Here is a 22,348-nt window from a genome sequence, read left to right as displayed (position 1 = left end):
GGGAGGTGGAGGGATAAAAGGACAACCAAGGGTAAAATGTAGTTAACTTTATTCTCCTTAAACCACAAAATAGAGTCTTTGGTTGTACAAACATCACTAGTTACAGTCTCGCCACGAGATCCCGGCTACGGGGGCAGTTAGTCAGAAGCCATAACCCCTGAGGGTCTCTTTAAAATGCTAACACCAAGGCTAAATGACTCGGGGTAAGGGAGGTGATAAAGCTGGCAGGCTCCCCACCCTAAGTCTGGGGAGCCCTGGCCCTAGGAGGGCACAGGGCCCAGGCCCCGGCGTCCTGGCCGCATGGCCCGACGGCTACTGCACATCGTCATGTCTTCAGGGCCCACAGCGCCAGGTGAGGGCCTGCCAAGGAGCACCAGAGCCACTTCCCCATCTTCTTCCTGTGGGCCTGGTACAGAGGGGTAGGAAAGTCATGAGCCAAGCGTGGCCGGAACTCTGGGTGCCCAGCACCCACCCCAGACTGGTGTCAACTCACCAGGACTGGGAGATGGTTCTAAAGTCCTCAGCTCCTCCACGAAATCTGGTGACTGATAGGGAGACAGGCTGGTCAGGGCAGGTCCCAGACCCGCCCAAACTTACCCACACAGGCTGTCTGGGCTAGGCCCACAGAGCCTGGGGCAGGGTCAGAGCACACTGGGCTGAAACCAAGGTGGGTAGGGAGACCCCACATACAGGAAGCAGAGTAGGAAACACACATAAAAGAGTGGAAGAGGGTAGGTGACAGGCACAGGAGGGGTGGTAGGAGCGTGCAGATGGGCCAGCTGGCCTCTAGTACCTGGATGTCATACACAGGTCTGGAAGAAGGCAGGGCTGCAAAGGCCCTGTAGTCAAACTTCTTTCCAGACAAGGGCTTGAAAGGACAGCATGAGGGGAAAGGCAGAGAGTGCAAGGGAGGTGAGGCTGGTGGGGAATCTAGAGCCCTCCTGCTTCAGGCCACAGGTATGGGGAAGGGCCCTAGATGTAGGTCACTTACCAAGCGTCCAGGAGAGGTACTTGTCTGGAGGCCGAAGTCTGGAGAACAAGAGAGTGTTGGGAGAAGTTCTCAAAAGTAGGTGGAGCCCTCCGCTGGCCCCTGGAAACACATACCTTCTAATGGTGTGGGTGACGGTGTGGGTGCAGGTGAAGGGGCCTCAGCCAGCCGCTCTAGGGGCCCTCGCTTGCCACGGCCTTCCTGAGACTTGCTGAGGACCATTTGTGCACGGAGAGCATCCTGCTCCAGAGATTTCATTCTGTGGAACCAAAGAGGGAATGGAGCTGAGCGGGCCTGGGGTGCAGTGGGCAGGGTCTGCTGGGGGTTGGGGAGGTGCTCACCTGGCTGCCCTCCACAGGGCCCGCTTTTCAGCCTCGAGAGCCCGGCGTTCTGCAGGAGACAGAGCCCGCTCTGGGGCAGGAAGCTCAGGGCTCTGCATGCGCAACCGCTCCTGGTGGCGTCGCTCAGCTTTGGCTGTCCTCACTGGGGCGCTGCCTCCCAGGGGTGGGGGTGATGATGGGCTGCGGCTGAAGAAGCAGACATGACACACTTGGGGGGGGGGAGGGCATGCAGCAGACAAGCCAGGTAGTGAGGCTCGGCCTCCACACTCACCCTCCTGCATGGCCCGGCACAGCCCAGGGCTGCTCCGCCTCCTGCTGATCATCTGGGGACTCCCTGTCCGAGGTGAGACCCATGTCAGGCCCTGAGGTTACTGCCTCTTCCCGAAGCATCTGTGCCCTCTTCTGCTGCAGTTTGCGAGCTGTGGGCAGGCAGGCATATCAGACAAGGCTAGGTCTTCATCCCAGCCAGTCCTCCCCTCAAGTCTAGGCTCCTCACCTTCCTCCTCCTGCATCTTCCGTAGGTCATCAGCACCCACCAAGGACACACGCTTGGGGGGACCCTCTGCCTGAGGCACCCTCACCTCCAGCTCGAAGTACTTTTGGCGTTCACGGAAGGACAGCTGCTCGGGGGAGGCTGCGGGACCAGGTGTTGGAGGCTGGAGGGGGAGCAGGCCCACAGACTTGGCTGGAGGTTCTCCTGGGGGCGCTCACCTTGGGCACCCACCAACAGAGCACGCAGTAGCAGCGGGGCAGCACTGCACATACCTGGGCAGCACTGTCCTCGGGGGGATGCACGGTGGGCACAGCTGCGAAGGCCCTATAGGCCTGCTTCACATTGGCTGGTAGGTCATCGGGGGAGGGCGGCTGGGGAAAGGCCATAAGTGAGACTGCGGCAGCTGCCCCAGTAGAGCCACTGCCCCAAGAACCACCAGCTATATCCTCCAACTGCCTCTGACCCACCCCCACCATCCTTTTCTGGAAGCTTTGCCACCCTCACCCACTGAGGAACAGGGCACTCACAGAACAGGGACCACCTCTGCCCCTGGGGGCCGGGGAGCCCGTTGGCCAGGCCTGAGCCAATGGCTGGATCACCCCCGGTTTTGTCTGCAAAGGGGAAGGGGGTGGCGGCAGAGGAGAGCAGGATCAGAGGTTCAGGAGTGGGAGTAGGGAAAGACAGGAGGAGAGAGAGAGAGAGGTGGAGACAAGGTAGGCTACAAGGGACACTCATCCAAATTCCTGTCTTGGCAGGTTGAGGCCAGGAACCAGGCTGGGAATGACTTTGTGCCCACTCCCACCCAACAATGCACTGTCAGGAATGCTGGAAATCTGGCCCTTGCCATGCAGTGGAGAAGGTGGGGCTAAAGGGGGACCAAGAGACAGGAAAGGCAACTGTACACAAAAGATCTTATGCTCGGTTTTTGGAAGGCTTGAACTCCTCCAGCAAGGTCCCTGCCTTCACCAAGGCCAGGTTTAATCAGGAAGGTGTCCCTGAGCAAAAACCACATATGACCTATGACCGCACCACCCCAAGGAGACCCTGCATGCCAGTACCCATCTGCTGCCCCAGTGGGGCACCTGTGACTGGGATGCTCACTTGCTGGCTGCCAGGGGAACAGGGGGCCTCGGTCATCTTCCCTCCAGTGGTTGCAGAGGGTCCCTTGGGAAAGAGACAGCAGTTGGGAAGGAGGGTCAGCTGGGCTTTCAGTGTGTCCCAGGGAAGGGATTAGTCTGAGCATTTTTCCTGGCAGCATAGGAACAGGTCCAGGAATGCCACCAGATAGGCTTGGATGACCAGGAGATCTCCATAAAGGGTTCTCCTTCCCCAAGGCTGGACATAGGTGGCCCTAGCCCTCAGCCTCTGCTCTCCCCAGGGCCTATGCTGGACAGTCAGGTGCCTGCTCACAGCAGTGGGCTACTACCAAGGGTGCAGCAATAAGCTCTCCAAGAGCTGGGAGGAGATGCACAGATTGAAACCAGACAATTGGGGCCTAAAAGCCCAGCCACCACCAGCACCTGACCCAGGCTGCTTTCCCAATCACCAACGAGCCAGAGAAACATCCCAGCCTACAGCCATTCCCTCTCTTTTAAATCATGCTGGCTTCTCTGTTAGGGCTGCCGGGGATGGGGAAGAGTTAGGACCCAAAAATCCGAATGTATTACTTCCACATCCAGGCCCTTCCCTGTCTCCCCACTGCTCAGCAATGCTCTGGCCAAGCCCACCCCTTAGCACTCACAGTCTGAGAATGATATCCCAGCATCTTCTAGGAGTGAGAGTTTTAACACCTCTTGGAGAACAATGAGGACCCAATGTCCTTTCTGCCTGTCCCCAGGCCCACAACTGTCTTGAAGGCTATACCCCGAGCTTAGGCCCCTGAGTGGCCACTCCCAGGCCAGCTGTTAGCTGAACCTTCCCCACCCACAAGGCCTCCTTCCACAGGCTGCAGCTGCTTCAGCCCACCCTCTCCACAGTGGCCATGTATGTGAATCCCCTCCAGGACGACTGAGAGGAATGACAGCTGCCTCTTCTTCGCAGCAGCCTGCCTTCAGCAGGTCAAGCTCTGCCCTCCTCAGCTATTTGGGAGTAGATATGAGACGAGAGGTCAGGGGCTTTCAGTGGCCCTCCTCTTTGCAACTATGAGAGGAGATCATAAAAAGTACTACAAAGTAAGGTCAAAAGTTTTACAGACAAGAGCTGGACATGTCTGCTTGACTGTAGCATTCAAGAGGCTTTATCTTGTATCCCCAGCACTGCCAAACAACAACAACAAAAATCCCAAATGTTGCCTTGCTGGGAGGCAAAGCTCCAGCTCAGACATCTACAAGCCCTGCCTGATCCAAGACAAAAGTTCTCTGTTCTCTACCTGATGACCTTGACACTCCACCTGGCAGCAGGAGCTCGAAGAGGGAAGGAGGAAAACAGTTAAGAAAAGGAGAAGATGGACAGGCAGATGATAGAGAGTAGGGCAGACAGGCCAGGCTGAGTGAAATCCAGCATGCATTACTCACTCTCTGCAAACTCCCGGCACTGGGCACAGCGGCCAGGATACGGTAGTCCAGCTTCAGGGGCTCCACATTCCGACCCTGGAGAGCAGAGTGGACCACAGTGCTTAGAGGGGATCTACGTCCCAGGGATGTGGCTGCCTGACACTCCTGGGCTGTGCTCACCACTACAGTGTCCTAGCAGGAGGGGCTACCCAGGATTCAAAGCTGAGCCCGTGCAGGACTCACCACAGTCTCTGCAGACTCAGGCTCCCAGGACAGGACTGGACTGGCCGACTCTTTCTCCTGTAAGCAGAACAGACATGGTCAGGAACTAGCAGCTCAGAGCCAGTGCCACGCTGCCAGCCACTTTGATCCTGACCTTGCCTGGACCTTCAGGACTCAGTTCCCGGTCAATGGATGAAATGCTTTCCAGGCTGTTCCTGTGGCCAAGGCCTGCTGCAAATGGGTTGGCAATGACACCTGGGGACACCTGAAAGAAATGCAGTGAGAGAAACTTGCTGGCGAGGTTCCACTTAGGCGGCATGCTGAGGCCTGGACCCAAGACCCCATTTACCGACAAGCTGGCCACTTAAGGCTCTGTGAACAACCTGTTGGTGCACCCATGACCCTTGTGTGTCTGCCCCCAGCCTTCCAGGGACAAAGAGTAGTTGTGGTCCTAGGTTCATGGAATCACTGTGGGTGTAGGTCTTGTCTGCACATGACAGGAAGGTGAAGCAGCCATGCTCAGCTTGGGAATAAAACAAGCTGCGTGTGGCCACTCTGAGAACGAAGGAGGAACGGACACTAAGATGGGATGGAGAAGGAGCAGCTTGGCAGCACAGTAACACTCCGGGATGGATAGGCTGCATCTCAAATGTGTAGTCTGGGTGCTGAGTAAGAATTCAGAAACACTGTAAGTGGAAACCCAACACTCTGTGGGTCTGCAAGTCTGAGAAAGGAGAGAGAGAGAGAGAGAGAGAGAGAGAGAGAGAGAGGGAGAGAGAGAGGAAGAAAGAGCAAGCACAGGAGTGTCCGAGTTGGTGCTGGAAGGGAGCAGGCAGGTGAAGACCACATGGCCTGGGCCTAAATGTGCTTAGATGAAGAGTAAACACAGGTGATGGAAACGTGGCACTAGCTGCCTTCTACCCCACAAAGCACAAGTGACTAGCTCAGGCCCCTATCACCCAAGGAACACAGGGAGAGGAGGTGAGAGCAGGTAATAGCCACATACTTGCCATCAGGGCTGCTACCATATGCAGTGTGGCCTCAGACACAAACCCAGCTATTCCGAGACCGCTGAAAGGAGAGACCAAGAAAGAAACTGAAGGCACAGGGCGCAGCTTCTCACGCTTGGAAAGATGGAACTTGAGGTCAAGGGTGTCAAGCAGGGGCAGGGGACACTGAACAGAAGAAAGTGAATTCACAAAGGCACAATGATCACAAACTGTAAACAATAAATGAGTAGCTGAACACAGAAAGCAAGGATCACTAGAAATTAGAGCAGCTGAGTAAGAACATCACACTGGCAGACAGATTTGTCTCTTTCAGGTTCTGAGAGCACTACTACATCAAACAATAAGCAAGGTGCCTATAGGCTTACTTTCTGGAATAATTTAGTCAAAAAGGTACTGGGACACCCAAGAGAAGCAGGCTCAGTGGGGTGGGAAGGACTGTCATACAGAGGGACTAAGCAAAAAGTAAAAACAGCAAGAATGAGGAAGCCTGGTTTCCCACGTCAGAAAAGGCCTCAAGAAAGGCTGACCTGTGGTGTTGACTGGAAAGATAGACAATGCCTCGAAGTGACCGGAGGCTTCCGACATCTCCAGAAAGAACCAAACAGTAACCATTCACACAGTAACTGTCCCTATCTCTGGGCACAATACCAGGAGCAGTGCACTAGACCTTGGCTTCTGTGCAGTAGAAGAAATCAGCACTCCTGGGAGAAATGGCCAACGCTGTAGCTGGGCAAGAAAGTGTGGGATGAGTCCAGAAGTCAGGAAGTGCCTAGAGCAGACGGGTGCTATCAAATGACCCAGGCCCAGGCTGAAGCCCCTTCCATAGACAATACTGAATGTGACAATCAAAATAAGTGTGACTGGGGTTGACTAGATGGCTCAGCAATAAAAGCTGAGGACCTGGGTTCGGTTCCCAGTATCCACATGGAGGCTCATACCTGCCCAAAACTCCAGTTCTAGGGGAATCCTATACCCTCTTCTGATTTTCCAGGCTCCTGTATACATGCTGTGAATATATATTCATACAAGTGAAATAAAACATTTATGCACATAAGATTATAAATCTAAATGAAAACAAGACTGTGACTAATGTATACTACCTGGAAAGACAAGTCTGCTGATGGGTAAGATGCGAACAAGACGCCACCAGGAAGAAGGCAGCCCTGACAGGAAATGCCCAGGGAGAAGCAAGAGTGAGATGTGAAGACTCACTCACGCACAGCTCAGGCACTCAGACTGAGAGTGTGACGAGGACAAGAGAGTTGGTGTTCTTCAAGATGGCTCTAGCTGGGGTGCAGGTACGGGGTAGGGGGCGCTGAAGCAGGTTCTATTGTGGATACCACTGCTGCACCGCTGTCAAGTCACCAAGCCCTGTGTCCAGCCACTGCAAGTCGAGTACCATCTGGATTGGCAAGATGAGCCAGTGTGATGAGAAAGATGACCGTGTGACCCACAGGGGAGAACTAGAGAGGCAACAGGAAATACTCTACACGAAACACACAGGAAAGCAAAGTAAAAAGTTTCCTTTGAGAGCCCGCAATGACTCAGGCCCTCTAGAGCAGTAGTGAGGTGGGGGAGCTGCACTGGCCTGTAACAGCACCCCTGTCAGGACCCAGCAGCTGCTGTGGGGAGAGGCTGGGGAGTTGACCAGCTGCAGGTCTGATGGCAAGTAAGAGCCTAGATCTAGGCACACCCCGCAGGCGCGCTGAGAACACCAGTCCTTAGCATGGGGCAGGCAAGAGAGAGCCAGCGCCCCCACTACCCGAAAGCCCGAGGGAGGTAGATGACGGAACAAGCCACTGTAACAGCTGGCAAACTGATCCCACAGGTCAAACAGGCCCAGATGACTCAAGCGGGTAGTCTGAGAAAAGTGAGGTGCCGGGCCAGCAAGATGGCTCAGGGAGTTGAAAGGCACCTGCTGCCAAGACTGATGAGCTGAGTTCACTCCCCAGGACTGACATGGTACAGACACTTATCTCTTCTGCCTACATCAACTTATGACATGAAAACAGCCCCAGTTCAGAAACATTGTAATTCCAAATGAAACCTTCTGGTACAGTCAGCTGCCAACAGCCTAGGAAGAAAAGCTGGGAAGGTGGCACACGCCTTTAATCCCAGTGCTCAGGAGGCAGAGACTGACTGGTGGATCTCTGTGAGTTCAAGGTCAGCCTGGTCACAGAGTGAGTTCCAGGACAGCCAGTGGTGCTACACAGACAAAACCTGTCTTAAAAAACAGTGTGTATGTGGGAGGGAGGGGCAGGGGATCAATGTGTTGGAAAACAGGATGCTGCTTTCACAGTCTTCCACAGGGGAAGTTTTTGTTAAAAAAACAAAAAACAAAACAAAACAAAAAAAAAACAGCTGGGCTTGGTGGTAAACACTTGTAATCTTAGCACATCAGAGGCAGAGGCAGAGGCAGAGGCAGGAAGATCTTGGTGAGTTCAAGATCAGTCTAGTCTACATAATGAGTTCCAGGGCAGCCAGAGTGATATGTGGATCCCCAGACACGATTCAGATGAATATCCAGATGGGCTTTGGCGGGACTCACACAGCCGCTTCCCTACATTCATGAGCCACCCAAACACTGGAGGAACAGCCTGGGTTACAACAGCAAGGACCAGATGCAGAGCCCAGGGAACCAGGACCACAGCAGCTCTCCAGTGCTGGAAGCTCACACTCTTTCCAGAGAGCTTCGTTCTGAACTAAAAATGTGTAGTATGCATGAAGCAACACACAGTTTTAAATGTGTGCTAATGTAAGTAAATAAAAAAAATCTTCTCTAGGGATTACATCACTCAGAAGTCACACACACACACACACACACACACACACACACACACACACCAGGATGAAGGATTCTCTTGAAAAGTGGGACAAGGACCATCTTTAAGTCCAAGGGAACAGCACCTGGCACAGGCTCCATCGAGCCCAGTACCCATCCACATGTTAAAACAAAGGCTAACCTGTGTCCCAGCCAAGTGATGCTCACCAGCTAGTCTGGGACAAGGTGCAGGGTATGTGGCCAGAGAGAACCTTTCTGCCAGCATCTGACAGGAAGCCACTAATCCAGAGATCCACTGCAAAAGAAGACCAACCTAGGAGGGTTTCCTGTCCCTAAGGCTGAAGGAATAAAAGCTATAGGGAGTGGTAATACAGCCACCAACACAGTGGAGACCAGCATGGCTAGTAAGGATGCTAGGGAACAGCAGGCAGCCAGTGCACATAAAGACCCCACGAAGACTCAGACCTACAGGTGAAGATGTTGAGGGTTCCCAAGGACAGCAGTCACAAGGAAGAACAATGACAAAGCATGAACCCCATGAAGAGCAATGAGGCTAGAGGGAAACTGTTCCAGAGTGCCTGCCTCTTAGGCCTAGGCCTAGTTCTGATGGCTGGACATTCTTGTTCTGTGCCAGCGAGCAGGACAATGGAAGAGGCTCTACCCCGTGACACAGAGAGAAGCCAGTAACCAGAAGGTAGGAGTAAGCTCCACCAAGGGGTCTGCCAGAGGGGTACCCTAAGAGCCAGCAGGGCTAGGAAGCTGCCTTCCTGCTTTGGGAGGGTGGGGTACAGGGAGACTCTGCGCAGGGCTTCTTGTCCTTTCAATTAGCTGCCACATGCTCTCAAGTACTGCCTCCCCAGAGCCCTACTGCTGCTCTTCTCTCGGGACCTGACAGGCGTACAGATACACCCACCTCTACACACCCGCCTGCCCAGACCACAGCCTCATACAGATACACCCACCTCTACACACCCGCCTGCCCAGACCACAGCCTCATACAGATACACCCACCTCTACACACCCGCCTGCCCAGACCACAGCCTCCAGACAGGAGAGTGACGAGGGCTCAGAAAAGAGCCTCCACACACAGTACCACCATTCCCACATGCAGGTAACCGACAACTGCTAAATACTTTCGAGACTGAAGCAGAGAGACTCTGCCAGGCTACAAAGGTCAGAGTGCTAGGACGGCACAGGGGAGGCAACTAACCTCCGGGGCCGTGCTGGTGTCAAAACCGTCGCAGACAAGCACGGTGAGGGTGTCACCCACACTGCGCAGCAGCTGCACTGCCTCAGCATGTGTGAGGCCCAGTAGGCTCTGCTGGTTCACCTCTAGCAGCCGCAGCCCCACACGCAGCCGCCCGTCACGCCCAGCAGCTCCTGTGGGGCTCACCTATAGGGAGAACAGTGTGAGACCGGAACCAGGTGCCCATCCATGGCCCCAGGAAGGGAGAGTTCTCACCTTGGAGATAAAGATGCCCTCATCTGTGGGGTCACAGGGGTTCCCCGCATGGCCCTTGGCACCTCCTCGGATGCTGATACCCAGCTTCTCCCCAGAGGCCTTCTGGATGCACAGCTCCCGCATTCCTGGAGGGGGTGGGTCCCTCCGCACCAGCAGACACAGCTCCAGGCAGGGCCTGAGCAGGGCACTCACTGCCTCTTGATGGGTGGCCTCCCGGACATCCTGCCCGTTCACTGCTAGAATGCGGTCCCCAACCCGAAGGCCACAGCGAGCAGCTAGGCCCCGGGGAAGCACCTAGAGGGTAGGAGAGCATATCCGGTAGACCTGGCTGCATTGGTGGCTGCCCGGAGGGCCAGGGGTGTCTGCTTCTTGCAGAGCTGCCCGCCAGGCCTATTTACCTTAGAGATGAATACACCAGGATCCTGGACACCAAACGGGTGGCTGGAGTGATCAGAACCTCCTACGATGCTAAGCCCCAGTGGGCCACCAGCCCTGGGCAGGCAGATTTCCTGGGGACACAGGGTGGGCCCCAGTCAGAACATGGCAAGGGTGAAAGGGATTCTATACTGGCAAGGGCTCTGCAAGGAATGCAGGCAAGATGGATGGGCCCACGCTGGCCCACCTACTTGTGGAGCAGTCTGCTACCCAGACATGCACACAGCCTGACATCTAAACATCCTTACTGACTAGAGCATGCAACAGAGCAGGCACTGGCAGATTATGCTAGGGCAGATGGGAAACAACTCAGAAGCTGACTGGGTTATCTTAGCTTCTTGGGCACATAGAAGGTGATACCAAGGGGTCAAGGACAGCACAAGCATACAGCCCACAGAATCAACTAACCAGGCCTCATAGATGCTCACAGAAACTAAAGCAACAATCAGGGAGCCTGTACAGGTCTGAGCTATGTCCTCTGCATGTATGTTATGGTTATGTAGCTTAGTGTTCTTGTGGGACTCCTAACAGTGGGAGCAGGAGCTATCTTTGACTCTTCTGTCTGCTTTTGGGACCCCTTCCCTTCTACTGTGCTGCCCATGAGGGGATGAGCTTAATCTTATTGCCATTTGATACGCCATGCATATCTGCTGGACTGCCCTGGGAGGCCTGCCCTTTTCTGAAGGGAAAAGGAAGGGCAGATCTGGAGGAAGAGAGACTGGGAGAAGGGGAGGGAGGGAAACCTGCAGTTGGGGTATAATATATGAGAGAACAATAAAAAAAAAAAACCAAACACAAAAACAAAGAACTGAAATTTTAAAAAGAAAGAAAAAGAGAAGACAGGCTGGGTACTACTTTCCGTCTAGAGCGCTCCACCAGTTACGAGCAGGGGATCCTGGGAGGGCTTTTACTCTACCCCGGGAGCCGAGCAGATGTTGAGTGGGATATTGGTGGGCGCCTCACCTCCACAGGGTATGGTCCTTCCAAGGCAGTGGCCAACAGGCTGGGGGGCAGCCTAGGTAGAACAGGTTCCCCGGGGATGGCAGTGGTCATGGTAGCAGCAACAGCAGCAGGAAGGGTTGGGGAGGAATGCGGTGGGGGGCTAGGTGGGTAAGCCCCTCCCATCTCCCTCTCCAGCAGCAGGGAGATGGTAGGGGAAGCAGCAGTCAGCAGGGAGACGGCATGGTCATGCCGCGCCTCAGTCACGTCCACTCCGTTGATCTGCAGGGACACTCACGTCAGAGAGGGTGAACAAGATAAGCAAAGGGCACTAGTCAGGCCACACCTGGCCCCACTCACCGAGAGGACGCGGTCGCCAACCTGTAGAGTTCCCGCACGGTGGGCAGCGCCTCCCTCTGCGATGCGGGATATGAAAATGCCCTGTAGGAATGGAGAAGGCACACTGAAGCCATGATACTGGAGACCTGACATTCCTATGCTCCTCAGGGATAGGGCCCCTCTACACCCCAAGCCGCTGCCTCACCCCATCACCAGCTCGGTAAGGCGTGGAGCCCTTTCCACCAGCAATGCTGAAGCCCAGCCCCTTTTCACTGCGCACAAGACAGGCAGCATGGCGCTGGCGGAGGGGTACAGGAGTCTCCGGCTGAAGTAGGGGCAGGCGCAGGCCACCTCCCCGCCGCTCCCGGGGACTATAGTCATCCTCAGGGCGAAGGGGGGTGATGGTGACTGCGTTCTCAGGCTCCACCATTCTTTCCCTCCACACTCGCATCTGCACAGCGGCACCTGCCCCCCGAAGTGCTTCTACAGCCTCATGGTGCTCAGCATCTTGCAAGGCCACACCATTCACCTGTGGACAACAGAAGACAAAGACTAAGGCACAAGTCAGCATTCAGGCAGAGCCAGCCTGACGTTCAGATAGTGCGTTTATGCTCTTTTTATGTTCCTCTCCATGCCAAGATCCAGGCTAGCCATGAGGCACAGGCAGACGCCTGTAGCAATCCTACACTGGTGCTCTCGTTCTCAGAAACTGTCACTGCCTAGGTATTATGTTGCCAACTACACATGCTCCTAGGTCGAGCAGGGATTAGAGCTGAGCAAGAAAGCATGAGGAACACCAGCACCCCTTTCCCCAAACTCTCCTGGTCTAGAACCCCAGAGCACTCTTCTGCCTCACTCACCCTTGTCCCCACCGAAAATCAAAGCTTTCCTGTGAGATTTCAAATGGCCAAGGAGACAGGCAGAAACCTACCTACCAGGACTGCTGAGGTCCGACCCTAGCTGTTACACCATACCCCCTGTAGTACTGGGGGTCAGACCCAAAATATCATGCATGTAGGCTAGTGATTTGCTACCAACCTATACCCCTATACTCAGATGAAGAGGAAACTTGGCATGGAGAGCTTATTGTTTAAAGGCTCAATATCTTTGGACACCTTCTGGATGGGGAAGACAGGGCCCCCGCTTCCTGATGAAAACAGCCACAGGACTACGTGGACCTTGGAGGGCACAGCTCTCCCTTGTAAGGGGGTCACTACTCACCTCGAGAAGTTTGTCACCCACTCGGACTCCAGCGCGGGCTGCAGGACCCTCCTCAGACACGCGAGAGATGAAAATGCCCTGGAGGACAAGCGGGCGCTGGTCCACCAGAGCACAAGCAGAGCCAAGCACCTTCTCCTTATGGGTGTGAACAGTGAGAACTGTTTCCTACAAACACAGGCCTGGCCTGGCCTGGCCTCCAGGGAGGATTCAAAGACCTCCAGTGTATGAAGCAGAAGAGCAGGCCAGAAGGGCTGTACTCAGCTACTGGAGAGGCTCTAGCCCAAGATGCTACAATACACCAATCAAACTCGAAAGAGACTTTTAACCCCAGAGCTGGCACGAAAAAAAAAAAATGGGGACAGAAGAGCTGTCTGTAGAGGGAATTGCTCAGCCGCCCTGAAAGCTGTTCTCAGACTCCTAATGTTCTGCCTGGCCACCTGCCGGGATCTGCTTGGTGCCCTGGAGTGGCCCACACAACACACATTTTAAAGGATGGTGAGCAGGACATCTTGAGTGACTACTGACAACCCTTAGAGAAAGAGGAAGTCTGTTGAGACGAGAGCGGCAAGTGTGGGCAGGAGAGAGCTCATGGAGTCTGGGGCCTGGTTATTGACAAGGCAGCTGCTCACCTCATCATCTCCTTTGTAGGGGGTGGAACCTTTGCCCCCTGCGATACTGATGCCCAGGCCCCCGGTCTGCCGCACGATGGTGAGTGTTAACTGAAAACAGAGTGGACACAGATGCCTGAAAAGACCTGAGATGCCCAGGTGCTTCCAGCAGTGGGAAGGACTGGCCACAGACAACCACATTCAGCTCACCCCTGGGTGTCTGCCCACGTGGGTAGCAAAGAGAAGCAGGGAGGCTCCTGTGATCCCAGGGCAAGCACAACTTCTGTGAGCTAGCCCATGCAGTACAGAGCTAGCTGTCCTCCAGAAAGTGAAGCCTAGCCTTGCTCCTGTACATAAGGATAACTCAAGTAGGCCCAATACTGCCACTCACCCCCCCTACGGGACAGGCCGTCCTGGTGTGGCGACATCTTGCCCTGCTAGGGGACCAGGAGACCCTGGGAAGGGGATCCAGAACCCCAGCTCTGTGGCAGCTGTCAGGAACTCCTCTGGGAGAGGGTCTGAGTTGGAGCCATGGAGGTGGGGAGAAGTGAGAGCCCGCAGCCCAGGAAGCAAGTCAGCAGTAGCCCCGGGCCCAGAGCAAAGAGCAGCAGGGAGCAGTACAGACCTCTTCCTCCTCAATGCGAGCAGGCTCTATCAGCAGGTTATTGGCCTGGTCAAACGACACCCCCTGTTAGGACAGGAGCAGCGAGGCATGCAAGTTAGCCACCGCTGGGAACTGCCACCACCTTACCCAGCCCTCACCACGAGTAGACAGGACAGAAGGAAGATCCCATCAAGCTCCTGTGATCTGACTCAGCCCCTTCTCACCTAGATCCCCCCCAGTCTGTAAAATCATGCGTGACTCTGTAGCCCACTTATATGGTATGGCTTGGCCATGGGATGAAGGCTCCAGAGGGGCAGTTCTACTACTGGTTGTCCCTGACATAAGCCCAAAATTGCCCCAGATATCATGTATCATCAGCCTATACTCTGAGGGTAGGAGCACTGTAGTAGCTGGGGCTTTCTCTGGCCTCAATGAGTCCCCAGTTTAGTGGGTAGATTCTTTTTGAGCCAACAAAATCAAGTATGAGGATAAGGAAGAGGTGCCACCGCCTTACAGATCTGCCTGAACCCCAGAAAGAACTGACCAGGCACAAGAGCTTCCACCAGACCCACAAGATGGACCACAGACCAGGAACACAGCCTCAAGGCTGGTCACTTCCTGAGGCAAGAGGGATACTGGGAGAGCCAGTAGCTCCTGAGGAGGACTTTGTCCAAGTTTCCTGAGCACACAGGACAGAGGGGCTCTCAGCTTCCAAGCACCCCAGACTTCCCACCCCACCAGGCAGCCCCAGAGAGCTGCCAAGAACTTCAAGTAAGATCAACATCAGGAAACCCCTGGGACTAAGTGATGAGCACATGGTGACCACAACGTCCATTATAGCAAACACAATCCTTACTCTTCTCCTGACAACCATGAAGTCAGTGGATCAGGGCCTGACCTATGTGCCTGTCACACTGGGGCTGGATGCCCACCATACTGCTGGACCCACCAGGGTCCAAAGCAGCCTATTAAGCCAGTGGAGCCTGGGTCAGATAGGGTATGAATGACACACCTTGACAGAGGGAGCAGAAGCCACAGCCTCTTCTTTGTCTTCTTCTTCTGTGGTGGCCTCGCCTTCCTCCTCAACCCTGTTCTCCTCCTCTTCTTCCTCCTCCTGGGCCCGAGGAGCCCAAGGTGTGTGGGGGCCATTGTGCCAACCTCCAGTGGGGCCCTCCCTGTCTGTCTGCACCCCCTGCAACAGGGCCACAACAGCTTCGGGCTGTGGGAGCTTGGAGATCTTGAAGTGCTTCTTGTAATGGGGCGTGTCTTTTCGGATGAGCCTCTGCCGGCCACTGGGCAGTTGCCAGGGAGTTTCAGGCTGCCCCTCTTCATATTCACCATCTTCCCTGGGTAGGAGTGTGTCCTCTGCGAAGTGCACTGTGGGCTAAGTGGGTAGAAAGATGAGGTGGCAGCCTGGCCCTGGCTCACTCCTCTAGGGTCCAGCTATGGGGCGCTGACAGGCTGATCCCTGCAGGTAACAGCCTGAGGCTGACCAGTTCCCTGCAGTGCATGTAGAAGTACACAGAAAATTCAGCTAAGACCAGAAGACACTGCTCTTCCCAGACATACACAGTAATATAAGCGGAACTTAAGAACCTGCTAGGTGGACGCGGGGTCAGTAAAGGGGGGCCACCATCTAGAAAAAGCATACAGGTGCTAAACCTGACAGTATCAGGCTTGGCTGAGAAGTGAACTTTACCCTACCCCAGAACCTGTCCCAGGAGCCCTCAGCACCACCACCCTATATCACACTTTGTACTAACTGCCACTGGAAGCCCTTTGATACCCCACTGCTACTCAGCCAGCATCTGGCATGGCCCAATCACACATCTGTCTCAGGAAGACACATAGGATGGGCAGCATCTATCCCAGACAGTCCTTTTTCTGGCCTACGGGCTTCCTCCCTGCCTGCCCTTACCTCCTCATAGTCTTCCTCTGTATCTTCCTCCTGCCCAGGTATAGCCTCTTGCTGGTCTGGCACCTCAGCCAGGAGGATCTCAGGCTCACCTTCGGAGGCTGTGCTTGCTGAAGGGGCGGAGCCGCCACTCAAGGCAGACTCTGCACTCAGCCTCTTCTCCTGCAGCAAGTGGTGGTGTCAGGCTGCACAGAAGTTTGTCACCAGAGGCGACCGACACCCATGTGGCAGATCTCTGCTAGGCTTCCCACTGTCCTGATCAGAACATCCCCAGCAGGCTCACTTCTTGCAATCACTCCCGGTCTACATCCAGAGTCATGCAAGGTCATTTTTCTATGGCCCCAGACCTTAGCAAGGCCTTCTCCCAGATTCAGGAGAATGAACAAAAAAGATCCCAGGAGGACATCAGCCTCAAGTGAGCTCTATTCCTATCCAAGTTGGGAAGTAGCCAGGCATGGCCAGCATGTGCCCTGTCTGCCCAGCCACTGTGCCCAGATACCCAGAAACATTCCAGAGCCCTGACCATAGAAGCTCCGTTAATATGGAAACGACCTGCCTGCTCTAACATCAAACTCCTTTCCAGGTACAGATGGAGACAATAGAGCCTTCCTTCAGCCCGACCCCATGGCATGCCAAGCACCTGGCCCTGGGAAACCCCAATCCTGGCTATGCCTTATTCTGACTCCACTGCAGGGACCACATGAGACACGCCCACCTGCACCCTTTGCCCAGCACGACCTTCAGCTGTTGCCTGCCTGTGTGGTCCCAGTCCCATTCGCCAGCTTATCTCTAGGTCCCTTCCCTGTGGAGCCTCTGCCCTCACAGCTCCCATTGCCAGGATGGAAGGACATCCAGGTCTCCTAATCCCTTCACACCTACCTCCTCTGAAGGTGAGGGTGGGATGGGGTCAGGCTTGCAGATGAAGGCCTCATTCCGGCGCTCTTCAATGCCCCTCTTCATCACCTTGAGCTCACTTGGGTGAGGTGTGGCCCTACGCTGTAGGCCCTGCCATGGGGATAGGGATGAGGAACAGAGGCCAGGAAGGGGTCAGGCAGGGGCGGGATGGAAGCGCCCCGCCCAGAGTCCCCACCCCTCCATACCCGCTTCTCAGCTGCAGCTTCCTCAGCATCCTCATCACCTTCAAGGGTCTCCACAAACTGGATGACACTGACACGGCTCAGAGGGGCATCACTACAGCTCTCTGAGGGACTGCTCTGATGTCCTGGGTCTTCTGTGGGAGGCAAGAGTCAGGGACCTGTGCTGGTCTCTCTACCTCAACCACCCACCATTCAAGACCCCGCCATCAGCAACCTACCGAGGCTTGGCAAGGGCTGCTGGGGCAGCAAGTAGCAGGTAAGCACCTTTTCACCAGTCTGGGCATCATCCTCAGTCTGGAAGCGGAGCATGGGTTGTGCCTGGTTCTCAGCCAGCCACAGTGCCTTGAGGTTGAGGTGGGTGAGCGCAAATGGCAGACTCCGCAGCCTGGAAGCCAGGCAGGCATAGTCAGCACACACAGAGGATGTAGGCTGGTCCCCAGGGGCCACACAGACACTCACCGGTTCCCAGCTACATCAAGCACATGCAGCTCAGCTGTATGGGCAAGCTCAGGGGGAAGGACAGCCAGGCGATTGTCTCTCAAAGAGAGGACACTGAGGGCTACACAGCCTCCAATTTCAGGTGGCAGCACCTCAAGATGATTCCGGTCCACATTAAGGTTAGTCAGTTTGGTCAGCTTGCCCAGAGAGCGGGGTAAGGCCTGGCCGGGAAAAGGAAGGATCTGAAGCGGACAAAAAAATCCCCCGAGCAAAAAGAGGCTTTGGGAAAGTAAAGGTCTCCCTTCAGGTAAACTGGCTAGTTCAGGAGGGTTCCCCACAGCCCTCAGAAACTATGGCTAGGTGACTAGGCCATGGAACCAGTTGCCACACCCTTTTTCCCTCCTTAAGGAAACGCTCTGTCAGACCACTTGAGACTCCCGACTGTCATCTCTGGCCCTCTCCTACAGCCCTTCAGCTCAGTCTATCAAGGTCATCATGTCTCTGTGAGCCCTCCACTACTCATACCTGTTCTTTCATTTCCAAGGCATGCTCTTCTCTCACGTCCATGATTGTGGGTGCCCCACATATAGCAAAGTTCCACACCACCCACAGGACAGTCTGTGTCTCAGCCTGAGACTAACATTACCACAGACACCTCAAGTTTGGGCCCTACAGCTTCTATTCTCCCTCATAACAACAGAACAACACATACTGAAGTGCAGCCTCCTTCCTACCTGATTTGCCCTTGCCTTCTTTCTAGTCCTCTCTGGCCAGATACCACACATGTGAAAAAGCACAGCCTGAGCTAATTTAGCTGGCAGAGTCCTAGGTCCTAGGCCATCTTATGCCAGTGAGCTCTTTCCCCGGACCCTGAGGATGCCCTAGCAAGCACTTCCCTTGGGATAAGCCACCACCAGCACATGCCACTGCCATCAAGTGCTTGTGTTCCTGCTACATATTCGCACTGACTGCACTCAGCACACCCTAAATGGCTTGGTGCCTCAGGGCTGTCCTACCGTTAGCAGGTTCTCTGTGAGGATCAGCTCAGAGAGGTTCTCACAGTCCCCTATGGCCTCAGTCACCTCGCAGAGTCGGTTCTGGTCCACCTTCAGGATGGACAGCTGCTTCAGCTGACCTGGCATCAAGGAGACATGGTGACTAGATTGAATCAGGTCAAGGGCACGTGAGGATGTTGGTCCTCAGAACAGCCACAGCCTGGTCCCATGTTCCAGCAATAACCTGTTTCTCTGAGGACTCCAAGATTCCCTATGCTCACCATGGCCCCAACCCTTCTTACTGCAGACCAGCTCAGCTTCCAAAGCTCCTCCCCATCCTCTGACCCCTGTAAATCCAAACTCTCAACTCTTGTCATATCAAGCTACTCTCACCCTTGAGTATTAATTGGATGACAAAGTATCCAAATCCAGCCCTATCTTAACCTTCCCTTTTTGGACACCTCTGGTCTGGGTAAGGTCAGGTTCTAACCCGAGGCACCTTCTGGTACCTCATGAGGGCACTAATGAGAGTCAAAAGTCCCCAGGGCCCTCTGGGCACACTGACCAATGCCATCTGGCAGCCGCTGAAGCAGGTTCTGGGAAAGCAGCAGATCTGTGAGCAGTGCCAGCCCACCCAACTCCACCGGCAGCTCCTCCAGCCGGTTCTCTGACACATCCAGGCATACCAGCCGCCGCAGATTTCCTAGCTCCTGAAGGCAAGCAAGAGGTCAAAGGGCATCAAGTAGAGGGATAAAGCCAGTCTCACCCTCACTTACCGGGGGCAGTGCTGACAATTGGTTTCGGTCTAACCATAGCTCCCGGAGGTTAGGCAGAGCCCCCAGAGTGTCAGGCTGCAAGAAGGGACAAAGACAGGAGAAATCAGTCCGGTATAACATCCTCCAGCAGCAGCTGCCCCACACCCCACCTCCCTTCCCCAGGCAGCCCTCACTGCACCAGCACTTCCAAATCATTGCCTCCCAGATCCAGCTGTTCTAGCTTGACCAGGAAAGACAGGGACCTGCAGAAAAAAAAAAAAAAAGTCTTGATGTGGCCACTCAGTCCAACCCCCAGCACAGCTCTACCACGGTCTGGGTGGAGGCCCCAAACTTACGCAGGGAGTGATTTAAGCAGGTTCTCCCGGAGTTCCAGGGTCACCAAATTAGCCAGGCTAAAAGAGACCAAGGGTCAAGGCTGAGGAAGGCAAGACCAAGACAAAGTACTCCCTATACACAGATCCACTCAACAAGGGGATACTCACTTGCCCACATCTCCAGGCAGTGCCTGGAGCGACACATCGTTCAGGGCCAGGTGAGCCAGGCTGCGCAGCTGTGTGAAGCCATCAGGAAGCCTGAGAAAAGGAAGCAGCCGACCTCAGATAGCCATTGAAGAGTTACAGAACCTCCCGTGGGAGACACTTACCTGGACAGGGGGTTCCCGCTGAAGTCTGCAATCTCCAGAGCCTTACAGAACTTTATGCTCTCTGGTATCTCAGGGATATCTGTGTGTGGATAGGGGTTTGCCATGAGGATGACGCAGCCTCAGGAGCTCGCAGGAAGGACAACCCCCCCCCCCCAAACCCACCCTCCTCTGACACAGTCAGGGTGCCGCCCTGGCCTGCCTGCCCACCATTCCGAGACACGTCCAGCTCCACCAGCTGCATGAAGTTAGCCACCTCAGGGGGCAGCCGCTGGATCTCGTTGTCACTGAGGCCCAGCTTTCGCAAGTTCAAGAGCCGGAAGAAAGGCTGTGGGCAAAAGAAGCGATCAGGTGAACAAGCTCTACAGCCAAAGGCTGAAGGGTAGAGTTGAGGTTCTAGACCAGGAGGATCCCAGCCACAGCTCCCTAGACCTCTGTGTGTCCCAGGTCACACAAGGTTCTGGGGGTCCAGCCATGACACCCAGTGTGCTGGAAACCAGGCAGAGAAACATGCAAAACACGTCCCTGCCCACTTGATGCCTGGTCTCTCTCATGTCATTTGTCATATGCACCATCACTGCTCTGCATCCCAGATAAGACAGCCCAGGTAAAATGTCATCAGCTCCCAAATGGACAGTCCCTGCCCTCTGCCCTATGGGTCACTCCCAGTATCCTACCCACTACCCAAACTGTCTCTCTTCAAGTATCCCAGCAACGAACAGCAAGAGATCGACAAAGACCATCAAGAGACCAATAATAAAAGCACCAGAGACAGCCAGGGAGTGGCACTCATCTTTAATCCTAGCACTCAGGAGGCAGAGGCAGGTGGATCGCTGAGTTTAAGGCCAGCCTGGTCTACACAGAGAGAGTTCCAAGATAGCCAAAGCTAGCCAGAGAAGCCCTGTCTCAAAATACAAACAAAACAAAAAAGTAACAACAAAGCACAAGGGAAACACAAGTGCAACATTTCCAGGGTTCACACATGGCTATCACAGAGGTCTATAAAGAACAGGGGCTGTCACAGATTGACCCGGAGTGGGGCTACACCACGTGCCACCAAACCTCAAAAATATCAGACTACTGAGCCCCCATCTCAGAAAAGTAAATTTTTCATGACTTGCTTCTTCTGGTCTTCTTTCTAGTGTGGCCTCAGAACAACAACAAAACCAATAACAAACCGACAGGAAGGAACACAGGCAGTGAGAGGTGGGCCCTCCACGAGAGATGACAGAATAGATCTGACACTGCCAGTGTCTTAGGATGGTACCACTCAGCGCTGCACCAAGAAAAAAAATGGAGAGCACAACACGGTTTAAAAAACAAAACAAAGCAAAAAAAACAAAAAAACAAAAAAAAAAAAAAAAAAAAACACAAAAAAAACAGGCCCCTACCTTTAAAGCAGCCCAGCAAACTGTAACAGTTGCTAGCCCAGGTCAGCCTCGCACCTTGGTCCCATCCACCTCCTGTGCTCTCACCGGTTTCTCTGTTGGCTCCCCTTTTAGGCTCAGTATCCACCCAGTCCCCAAACAGGCTGCCACCAGGTGCCAACACAGGCGGCTTGGGGAGGGTGGGGCTGGCTGGGGCGGGGCTCTGGCCAGTAGGAACCAGCCGGGCCGGCTGGAGGTTGCGGTGCCGAGCCCGGGCAGCGCCTGCTTAGGTCTCGCTCCAGCCGGCCGCCCCAGAAGTCACACACTGCCCAGAGAACTGAGCGCGGGCCCGCGGACGGGGCAGCAGGTGCGGCGACCGCTCACCTTAGGTAGCTCGCGCAGCTGGTTGGCATCGAGCAGCAGCTCCTCCAGGCTACGACTGTAGCGGTAAATCTCCTCTGGCACAGCCTGCAGCGAGCAGTGCCGCTTATCCACCGACTCCACGTGCCGGTTGCAACGCCAGAGTGGGATGCACTTCAGCATGATGCGGGCGGGCAGTGAGCGCGGGCTCGGGAGTCGCTCGGCGGGCTCGGACCGGGGGGCGGGGCTCGGCCCGCATGAGCGCCGGGCGCAGGCGGAGCGGCGCGCGCGGGGGTGGGGCGGGCAGCCGGGACCGGGACTGCGGCCGGGGTCGGCGCTAGGATCGGCCTGCGTTCAGTACGAGCTGTAGGCTCGGAGGGCAGCGCCCAGCTGGTAGTGAGACTTGACCCAGCAGCGTTTTCTCAGGCGCTGGGGGCGCGGCGGCGGCTCCGCATCCCGCCTGGCCTGCTCACCTAGCAGCTCGTACGCCCGCAGCACCGCAGCCGGAACCGCCGCCGCTGCCCGCGACAACCGCCCAGCCGCGCAGCCCGCCGGGAAGCCTAGGTCCCGCCCTCCGTGCTCAAAACTACAGTTCCCAAAGGGCCCTGCGGCGTGGCGCCTCTGACGACCCGTAGCAGTCTCGCGCAGGGCATGTCGGGACTTCCGGCTCCGCTCCAACGTAACCCGCCACAGCAGCTGTAATAACGTAGGTTCCTAACCTACAGCGCCTCACTTTTTTGGACCGAACTGAGACCTCACGTGAGCGGCTGCAAGCCAGCACTACCCACAAATGGAAATAAAGCAACGCACACCTCCCACCGCCA

At 55.2% G+C, this 22,348-nt stretch overlaps 1 protein-coding gene across 12 annotated transcripts; it reads right to left on the bottom strand.

The window, feature by feature from the left end:
• Positions 1-32: 32 nt before the first annotated feature.
• On the bottom strand, positions 33-22,298 carry Scrib (scribble planar cell polarity protein). Of its 12 annotated transcripts, none has more exons than XM_060389239.1 (38): positions 21,549-22,298; positions 20,008-20,125; positions 19,801-19,879; positions 19,640-19,729; positions 19,493-19,549; positions 19,336-19,399; positions 19,158-19,232; positions 18,947-19,091; positions 18,403-18,521; positions 17,408-17,607; positions 17,167-17,333; positions 16,952-17,079; positions 16,731-16,856; positions 15,855-16,013; positions 14,949-15,320; positions 13,958-14,020; positions 13,354-13,443; positions 12,725-12,802; positions 11,709-12,032; positions 11,525-11,605; positions 11,189-11,446; positions 10,189-10,299; positions 9,791-10,084; positions 9,539-9,721; positions 4,691-4,801; positions 4,558-4,614; positions 4,336-4,410; positions 2,924-2,986; positions 2,350-2,433; positions 2,095-2,193; positions 1,826-2,009; positions 1,601-1,748; positions 1,330-1,515; positions 1,105-1,247; positions 992-1,029; positions 794-868; positions 494-545; positions 33-406 (listed from the first exon to the last, which is right to left on the bottom strand). In XM_060389239.1, exons 1-38 carry the CDS (start codon positions 21,705-21,707, stop codon positions 261-263), a joined length of 5,001 nt encoding a protein of 1,666 aa, XP_060245222.1. In that variant the 5' UTR covers positions 21,708-22,298; the 3' UTR covers positions 33-260. The 12 variants fall into 12 exon arrangements, with proteins under 12 accessions (XP_060245222.1, XP_060245221.1, XP_021514121.1 ...); XM_060389238.1 differs by having other exon boundaries at positions 16,952-17,082; positions 21,549-22,297; XM_021658446.2 differs by having other exon boundaries at positions 1,826-1,985; positions 16,952-17,082; positions 21,549-22,292.
• Positions 22,299-22,348: the final 50 nt, after the last annotated feature.

Source organism: Meriones unguiculatus, chromosome 8, assembly GCF_030254825.1.
Source record: "Meriones unguiculatus strain TT.TT164.6M chromosome 8, Bangor_MerUng_6.1, whole genome shotgun sequence".
NCBI classification, from domain to species: Eukaryota; Metazoa; Chordata; class Mammalia; order Rodentia; family Muridae; genus Meriones; species Meriones unguiculatus.
This window is presented reverse-complemented; position numbering and strand designations above follow the sequence as displayed.

Coding starts and splice junctions, on each gene's coding strand:
- Scrib (XM_060389238.1), bottom strand. CDS start 21,707: ATGCTGAAGTGCATCCCACTCTGGCGTTGCAACCGGCACGTGGAGTCG. Junction 17,334..17,407: donor CTTGATGTAGCTGGGAACCG/GTGAGTGTCTGT, acceptor CCTGGCTTCCAG/GCTGCGGAGTCTGCCATTTG. Junction 2,194..2,349: donor GCAGAGGTGGTCCCTGTTCT/GTGAGTGCCCTG, acceptor GCCTTTCCCCAG/CCGCCCTCCCCCGATGACCT.